Below are 8519 nucleotides of genomic sequence, written 5' to 3' on the forward strand. Positions count from 1 at the left end.
AAGCTCAAGCTCTGATCGGTTAAGAGTTATGGTGATGGTGCCTCTTGTGGAGGATAATTCACATAGCTCACACAGTCTAAGTTGAAAATTTTAAACCAATAGCTAATCTAAGTTAGAGTTATGGTGATAGTGCCTCTTGTGGAGGATAATTCACATAGCTCACATAGTCTAAGTTGAAAATTTTAAACCAATAGCTAATCTGGAAAACTTAGATGTATATTGCATTCTTTATATTGCTGGCCCCTTGGCACCAACTAGTCATGTCTGGAATGTAATTGCATTTATTGTCCGGATTTGACATTGATACCACTTGTTAAATGTAACTATTTACCACTACGACAAAAACTATCGCTCATAGCAAATGTGCCAACTTTATTTCCATATACAACCACACATTTTCGAGACGTTGGGTGTTGTACTTAACTCTTTAAATACTTTACCAATCTCCGTCCAACAATCCCCCAGCTATCGGATGCTTAGACTTGCCATCTAAGCAGCAGCTTAGATAAGGTCAAATTTCCAATAATTAATATACCAATTACTTATGTCCCAACTCCCAACCAATTCACAAATGGAAGTAGACTGGCATCTATGAGAAGTAGTAAAACTAGAATAAATTTAAGGTCTTCATATATATATAGTCTCCCAATCTATAAACGATAAATTTTCATCAAGAAAAGCAAAAAAGAAAAGCTATATATACATCAAACATTTCACTTTACAAACAGATAGGGTGTCAAAATGAGAACTCTTTTCATGCATTTTGTGTTCTCCCTTTCCTTGCTTTCCATGCACAAAATTTCCCATGCAAGGGATACACTCACTTCCACTCAGTTCCTCAAAGATGGAGACACCATCATTTCATCTGGTGGGAGCTTTAAGATGGGGTTTCTCAGCATCCCTGCTGGTTCAATAAACCGATATGTCGGTATATGGTACAACCAAATTCCTGTTCCAACAATAGTATGGATTGCCAACAGAGAAACTGCCCTAACTAACACAACATCCGCTGTCTTGAAGATCATTAAGCCTGGCCGGTTAGTTCTTATTGATGCCAAGAATGAGACTATATGGTCCACCAATGCATCAAGATCAGCTCAGAATCCAATGGCACAACTGTTGGATTCAGGGAATCTTGTGGTGAGAGATTCAGAGGATGAAAACCCGGAGAATTTCCTGTGGCAGAGTTTTGATTACCCAACTGATCATTTTCTTCCAGGAATGAAGCTTGGGTGGAATTTTGCGACAGGCCACGAGGTATATGTGAGGGCATGGAAGAATGAAAATGATCCAGCTTCAGGGCAATTCACATCTCATATGGATCCAGCCGGGTACCCACAATGTGTAATAAAGAATGGCCCAGAAAAGATTTACACAACAGGACCCTGGAATGGTCTGCGATGGAGTGGAACACCTGGAATAGATCCACATAGTCCTCATTACAAGTACCAAGTGTACATGAATCCGAGGGAGGCTTATGCCAGATATGATATCATTAACAACTCCGTTATAGGAAGGTTGGTTTTGACTAGTTCTGGTGATTTCACATCCTTGACATGGGTGAATGAGACTCAAAGTTGGGTCAGTTTCGTCAAAGCTCCAATGGATATTTGTGACAACTATGCAAAATGTGGTGCAAATGGAATCTGTAACATAGCAAACTCCCCAATGTGTGGATGTTTGGAAAATTTTGTGAATAATACCAGAGGGGGATGGGATTACTGGTCCGATGGTTGCCATAGGAGGATACCTCTCAAATGCAAGAATGGAACAGATGGATTCAAGAAGTATTCTGGCATAAAATTGCCAGACACTACACATTCTTGGTTTAACACAACTATGAACCTTAAAGAGTGTGAGCACAAGTGTTTGAGCAATTGTTCATGCTCTGCTTATTCAAGTTTAGATATAAGCAATGGAGGAAGTGGTTGTTTGCTTTGGTTTAAGGACTTGATTGATATTCGGCTATTGTCTGAGAATGGACAAGACATTTACATCAGACTCGATTCTTCTGAGATACCTGGTACGAATATAAAAAAATTTCATATACTTTATACGGAGTATTTGGGGTATTTGGTAAAGAGCTGTTAACTGATTAGGTTAATGAGTTTGATTAGTTGATAGTATTAGCTTATTGTAAAAAGATGTTTGGTAAATTACCTCTTAGTTGATAGCTGATTAAATACAAAATGACTTTTTCAAAACGTTTATTGAAAAAGTTACTTTGAAAAACTTTTAGAATTTTAGCATTTTGGAGCAATTACAAAAAGTTAATTAATCAAACACTTATATTGAATGTTTAATCAAGTCAAACAACTAATAGTGATCAAATAAGCCAAAATTGGCTGATAAACTAACTATGTAACCAAACAGGGCCTTTTGTTTTTGTTTTTTTTTTTTTTTTTTTCTGAGACATCATGCACATACAATTGTCTATATTTAGTTACATTGGATAAAATGTTGAAGCAACTAACACTTTCATGATACTACTACAGAGGAATCTGATCTTGCTAGATCAAAGGGGAAGAAGAAAGTAAAAATCATCTTAGGTTGTTCCTCACCGCTAACTATAATAATCTTGCTAGTTCTGTGCTTTGGTTTGTACCTCTACAAAAAGAGTAAGGAGAAAATGATGAAGCTGAAAGAATGGTTAGAAATACCATTATTTGACATGTCTACAATATCCAGAGCTACAAATAACTTTTCAGAAAACAACAAACTTGGACAGGGTGGATTTGGAGCTGTTTACAAGACATGTATATGAAACTAAATTTACTTTTGAAACTTCTATACATTCAATTCATAACATCTACACGTTATTTACTACAAATGTTCAGGGTGTTCTAGAAGACAAACAAGAAATTGCTGTGAAGCGACTCTCAAAGACTTCCACTCAAGGAGTACAAGAGTTCAAGAATGAAGTAATTTGTATTGCCAAGCTTCAACACCGCAATCTAGTAAAGCTCCTTGGGTGTTGCATACAAGGAGAAGAAAAGATTTTGGTCTATGAATACATGCCAAATAAAAGCCTGGATACCTTTATATTTGGTTTGTTTTCTAATCTCTCCCTTGCCTCTAATGCACTATAATTACTTCATTATATATATTTTGTGAAACCTAAAGTTGATTAATTAACATCTTTTGGTAGATGAAGCAAAGAGCATATTGCTTGATTGGGCAAAACGCCATTCCATTATCAACGGAGTTGCACGAGGATTAATGTATCTCCATCAAGATTCTCGACTAAGAATCATTCATAGAGATCTTAAAGCAAGTAATGTTTTGTTGGATAACAATATGAATCCTAAGATTTCAGACTTTGGGTTGGCAAGAAGTGTTGGAGGGGATGCAACAGAAGCAAATACAAACCGTATTATTGGGACACAGTTAGAACCTTTATATTGTGTTATTTATGTTGCAACATCCAACTGTTTTCTACTAATTTTATTAAATACAGATGTTTTCTTTGATGCAGCGGATACATATCACCTGAATATGCAACTGACGGAAGATTTTCAATAAAATCAGATACATTTAGTTTTGGAGTTTTGTTGTTGGAAATTGTGAGTGGGAAAAGAAATAGAGGATTCTCCCACCCAGGCCACAATCTTAACCTTATTGGTCATGTAGGTCATAAAAAATTACACTTATATGTGTGTGTGGTGTGTGTGTGTGTGTGTGTATATATATATATATATATATATATATATATATATATATCACTTCTATCACACTTATTTATCTAAATTCACATTGCAGGCATGGAAATTGTATAAAGAAAACAGGGCGTTGGAACTAATTGATGTCCATCTTGCTCCATCGTGTGATCTGTCTCAAGTTCAAAGGTGTATTCATGTTGGATTGTTATGTGTGCAACAACGTCCAGAAGATAGACCGATCATGTCTTATGTGGTAACAATATTGTCCAATGACAATACCTTAACTGAAGCAAAAGAGCCTGGATTTTTCACAGAACAAAGAGTAAACATCGGTGGTTGCTCTTCAAGCACACAAGGAACAGGTTCTAGAAACGAATGCACCACAACTGTTTTGGATCCTAGGTAGAGCATATACAACAAAATCCTTGTAAAATAGTTTCCCTTTTGGTAAACAACTTTTACTGTACTTTTTTTTTTTTTTTCCTTCTAATAATATGTGGTTGATTGAAGTGATTGACGATACGGAGTATAAAGAAGTGTGAACAAGTTTTCTTGAACCACCATTTCAACCAATTCAATATTTAGTCACTGCAGGATGGAGAAAAAAACCAGTCACTGTAGGCCAAATTGCCAAATTGGTAGAGAAAAACAACCACAGAGACAAAATTGAACTAGCACAATGTTTAATTTTCCCTATGAAATTCATAAAAACAAGTACAAACTTAGGGTAAATATAAATAGAAATAACGTTTTTCAAAAAAAAAAACGTAACTCAATTATTCAATTATTATATATGTACTCTTTCTAACGGGGACCGAATGATGAGATGGTGACTTCATTTATAGAACATGATATTTCATCGCCTAAAGAAGACTTCGTCTCATTTAACCTTGTTTTTGTGAAGAAACCGGGCTCTTTAGCAATGGGTAACTCAACATTGTTAGCTAACATATGAACTATGGAAGACGTGCTTGGCCTATCTTCAGGATAGTGTTGAACACATAATAGGCTGACATGGATTGATCTTAGAACTTGTGGCAAATCACATGGCGCATCTAGATGCTCGTCTACAAGTTCAATCAATCTGCCATCTCTATAAAGCTTCCATGCCTATAATAAATATAAATTAGTAGATCAAGACTTGAATTCAAACTTAATGAATAAATAAATATGCATAAAAGTGTGACATACATGGGCAAGAAGGTTCTCATAGTGATCTTGATGATGAGAAAATTCCCTATTTCTTTTCCCGCTCACAATTTCTAGTACCAAAACACCAAAGCTGAACACATCTGATTTAATGGAAAAGACACCATGTCCAGCGTACTCCGGCGACATATAACCACTGTCTTTTGAAATTTTAATCTATTATGTTCAATGATCAAAAACAAACAAACGAATGCAAAGTGAAGTTGAAACCTTACAGTGTTCCAGCAACTCGGTTTGTATTTGCTCCTGTCTCGTTTAATCCAATGCTCCTTGCCAAGCCAAAGTCGGATATTTTTGGATTCATGTCAATATCCAACAAAATATTGCTAGCTTTGAGATCTCTATGAATAATTTTTAGTCGAGAATCTTGGTGCAAATACAAAAGCCCTCTTGCAATTCCATTGATAATGTTGAAGCGTTTTGGCCAATCAAGTAATGCTCTTTTTTTAATATCTGCCAAAGTTTTTTATACAATTTACTTACATTCCTTTTTTTTAAAAAAAAAAAAAAAAAAAAAAAAAAATTTCACCCAAGAAGGGCACTTTCAATTCCAAGAACACATTTCTTGGTTAAAAGAATGCTATCAAGGAAAATATTTAAAATCCATTTTGAAATTGATGAAGCGATCAAATGTAATAATAGAGTTGATCAAAATTAGGATAGGAACGTCGTACCAAATATATATGAGTCAAGGCTTTTGTTTGACATATATTCATAGATCAACATCTTTTCGTCTCCTTGAATGCACCATCCTAGAAGTTTCACAAGATTCCTATGTTGAAGTCTAGCAATAGAATTGACTTCATTTTTAAATTCTCCAAGCCCTTGCTTAGAAGTCTTTGAAAGCCGTTTCACGGCTACTTCCTTTTTATCATCTAGTACACCCTGCAAATGAATTTTGTAGATTAAAGTGATGAATATAATTTTGTGTTGGGCAAAGGCCGGTAAAGGGCTTAAAGGGCCAAGTCCAGCACACAATGTCTCGAAAATGTGTGGTGGTCTATAAGGAAATAAAGTATGCGCATTTACTACTAGCTATAGCTTCTGGCGTAAATGGTAAGCGTTTGATCCTAACAAGTGGTAAGACTGGTTGGTCTCCCACCTGATTGTTGGGGATAAGTAGTAAGCGATTGATACTAACATTTTGGATAATAAAATATTTTTAAAAAATGTTGTTTCATTTGTCATATTTAGTATATAGCTAGTATGAATTATCACATTTCTAATAAATATATTGGCTTCAATGATGGTAAATAATTGTCCATATCCATATGTTAAAAAATAAAAATAATTTTACCTTGTAAACATGTCCATATCCTCCCTCTCCAATCTTGTTGTTGAGTGAAAAGTTATTTGTAGCCCTTGTTATTGTTGATACTTCAAATAATATTTGATCTTCTTCCCATTTTAACTTTAAATTGATCTCCTTCTTTTTTCGTTTGTACAATATAATGACCACAATCAGGGTCATGCTCAACACCAGAATACCAACCAATACTGATGAAGTCAGTTTTATTATTTTTGATTTCTTGCTCTTTGATTTCTTTCCCTTTGAGCTTGAAGGATAATCTACGCCAAAAACAAAAAAAAAAACAAAAAACAAAAAACAGAACAAAAAGGGAATGCATTCAATTATCAATGTCATAGAAATTATGGTCACTTTGAATTAGTAGTGGCAACAAAACATAATTATTACCTAAATCAGAGGAAGCCATCCTTATGTAAAGATCTTGCCCTTGCAATGCAGGTAGAACTCTAATGTCAATCAAATCCCTAAACCAAAGCAAGCAACCATTTTGTCCATTGCTTATATCTAAACTTGAGTAAGCCATACAAGAGCAATTCTTCAAGCAAACTTGCTCACACTCTTCAAGGTTCATACTGGTATTGAACCGTGTAAACTCAGTATCTGGCAATTTAATATCAGAATATTTCAAGAATCCATTTGAATTTGAGGTCACATTTTGACAGTTTAAGGGTGTCCACCGGACACACCCTCCAGAATAATCTCCCTTGCCCCATGCTACTGGATCTCTAGGCAAAAACTTATCCAAGCATCCACAAATAGGGAAATTATCATAGTTGCAACTCCCATAAGCCCCACATGATCCATATGTGTCACAAACATCCGTTGGTGCATTGCGGAGTATTTTCCACTCATCTGTTTCATCTGCCCACTCATAAAGCAGTATACTCCCAGAGCTTGTGAGGACCATCCTCACCAAACCTGAGCTATTATGAACCTTAAAACTGGTAGAAACCTCATTTGTGTTAATGATTACAGACGTGTCGATAACGTAGCTCTTTTTTTCTATTCCTCGCGTTCCACCCCAACGCACACCATTCCATGATCCTGCTCGATACACTTTCTTCCCACCTTTTCTCATGATAGATTGTGGGTATCCTGTAGGATCAATGGAAAGCTCATATTCCCCCCTTTGTGGATTGTTTTCTGCTTTCCATGCTGATAGAACAATCTCAAGACCAGTAATGAAATTCTTGCCACGTTTCATGCCTGGCAATTGAGTATCTGTAGGATGATCAAAACTTTGCCACACCAAATTCTCTGGGCTATCATCATTTGCATCAGTCACCACCAGATTCCCTGAATCCAATAGTTTTGCAACCGGATTTGAGACTAGTCTGGAAGTGTTAGTATGCCATATACTAGCATTATTATTGTCACCATCAACTAGAGCTAGCCAGCCTGGATTGATGATCTTCAAGACGACTGACGATGTATTCGTTAGGGGAGTATCTCTATTGGCAACCCAAACTATAGTGGAAACGGGTATTTGCTTGTACCATATGCCAACATAGCAATTCTGTGAATTGGTTGGGCTAAAAAATCCCATCTCAAAGATTCCGCCAGAAGAAACAATGGTGTCGCCATCCTTAAGGAATTGAGTGAGGCTAATGGTATCACGAGCAAAGGAAACCTCCTGAACTGAAAATAGGAGCATTAAAGAAATGAGCAATGGAAGAGTTGCCATTGATAAAAGCTTTAGTTTCTGTAATCTGGCTTTTCTTTTGTTTCAATGTGATGGAATGTATTTCTTTAGTACAGCATAAAGACTTTTCTGTGAATAATTTTCCTAACTGGCAACTGGTATTATCACCATTTGTCTTCATAGACTAATTGCTAATCAAATCTTGGCTAAGTAGGCTCTACCTCATATCATAGACTATTCAGAGTCAATGAAATTAATGAAGAAAATTATTCCAAGAAATTAATAATTTAAAATATGGGTTCCAGTTACAGACCCACCAAACAAATTACCTTGTCCAAACACTTATCGCAAGGAATTGGCTCGCTATAGGCTCTTTCTTTGCTCATTTTCCGATCAAAGTCGGATCTTCTTAATCTGTTGATTAAATAAGTGAAACAAAAAGATTAAATTGAGGGGAAAGTAGATTGAAGTTGTGACCTCCCACTAATTGCAATCAACTACTCACTCCTTCACAATTCATAATCACCTGAATTTCTCAATTAATTGGAGGAGAAATGGAGAAGGAAGTGAAGTGACACTGACCGCGAAGGATCCCCGGCCCTCCATTGCATAGGCACCCAAACTCCCCTTTTCTCAAGTTCCGTGTTGCGTCCAAGAATGAGCTGCGCCTGCAAATTTTACCATGGGCAAGGCTCCAACA

The 8519-nt window shown here is 36.1% G+C and overlaps 2 protein-coding genes across 4 annotated transcripts; one reads left to right on the plus strand and one right to left on the minus strand.

The window, feature by feature from the left end:
- The first annotated feature begins 493 nt into the window (after positions 1–493).
- Positions 494–4217, plus strand: LOC109152940 (G-type lectin S-receptor-like serine/threonine-protein kinase At4g27290). Its single transcript, XM_019300642.1, has 6 exons — positions 494–2023; positions 2496–2750; positions 2836–3048; positions 3149–3386; positions 3476–3626; positions 3760–4217. The coding sequence occupies exons 1-6, from the start codon at positions 742–744 to the stop codon at positions 4063–4065; spliced, it is 2445 nt and encodes an 814-aa protein (XP_019156187.1). The 5' UTR covers positions 494–741; the 3' UTR covers positions 4066–4217.
- A 108-nt stretch (positions 4218–4325) lies between these two features.
- LOC109152929 (G-type lectin S-receptor-like serine/threonine-protein kinase At4g27290) lies at positions 4326–8519 on the minus strand. 3 transcript variants are annotated; one of them, XM_019300621.1, is made up of 8 exons: positions 8402–8519; positions 8149–8233; positions 6565–7810; positions 6166–6437; positions 5543–5753; positions 5084–5321; positions 4851–5004; positions 4326–4769 (listed from the first exon to the last, which is right to left on the minus strand). In XM_019300621.1, the coding sequence occupies exons 1-8, from the start codon at positions 8428–8430 to the stop codon at positions 4464–4466; spliced, it is 2541 nt and encodes an 846-aa protein (XP_019156166.1). In that variant the 5' UTR covers positions 8431–8519; the 3' UTR covers positions 4326–4463. The 3 variants fall into 3 exon arrangements, with proteins under 3 accessions (XP_019156166.1, XP_019156165.1, XP_019156167.1); XM_019300620.1 differs by having other exon boundaries at positions 8346–8519; XM_019300622.1 differs by lacking the exon at positions 4326–4769 and having other exon boundaries at positions 4914–5004; positions 5079–5321; positions 8346–8519.

The sequence above is a fragment of the Ipomoea nil genome, unplaced genomic scaffold (genome assembly GCF_001879475.1).
Source record: "Ipomoea nil cultivar Tokyo-kokei standard unplaced genomic scaffold, Asagao_1.1 scaffold2480, whole genome shotgun sequence".
In the NCBI taxonomy this organism is placed as follows: domain Eukaryota; kingdom Viridiplantae; phylum Streptophyta; class Magnoliopsida; order Solanales; family Convolvulaceae; genus Ipomoea; species Ipomoea nil.

Coding starts and splice junctions, on each gene's coding strand:
- LOC109152940 (XM_019300642.1), top strand. CDS start 742: ATGAGAACTCTTTTCATGCATTTTGTGTTCTCCCTTTCCTTGCTTTCC. Junction 3,387..3,475: donor AACCGTATTATTGGGACACA/GTTAGAACCTTT, acceptor TCTTTGATGCAG/CGGATACATATCACCTGAAT. Junction 3,627..3,759: donor ATCTTAACCTTATTGGTCAT/GTAGGTCATAAA, acceptor TTCACATTGCAG/GCATGGAAATTGTATAAAGA.
- LOC109152929 (XM_019300620.1), bottom strand. CDS start 8,425: ATGGAGGGCCGGGGATCCTTCGCGGTCAGTGTCACTTCACTTCCTTCT. Junction 7,811..8,148: donor GCGATAAGTGTTTGGACAAG/GTAATTTGTTTG, acceptor TTTTCAGTTCAG/GAGGTTTCCTTTGCTCGTGA. Junction 6,438..6,564: donor GATGGCTTCCTCTGATTTAG/GTAATAATTATG, acceptor TTTTTGGCGTAG/ATTATCCTTCAAGCTCAAAG.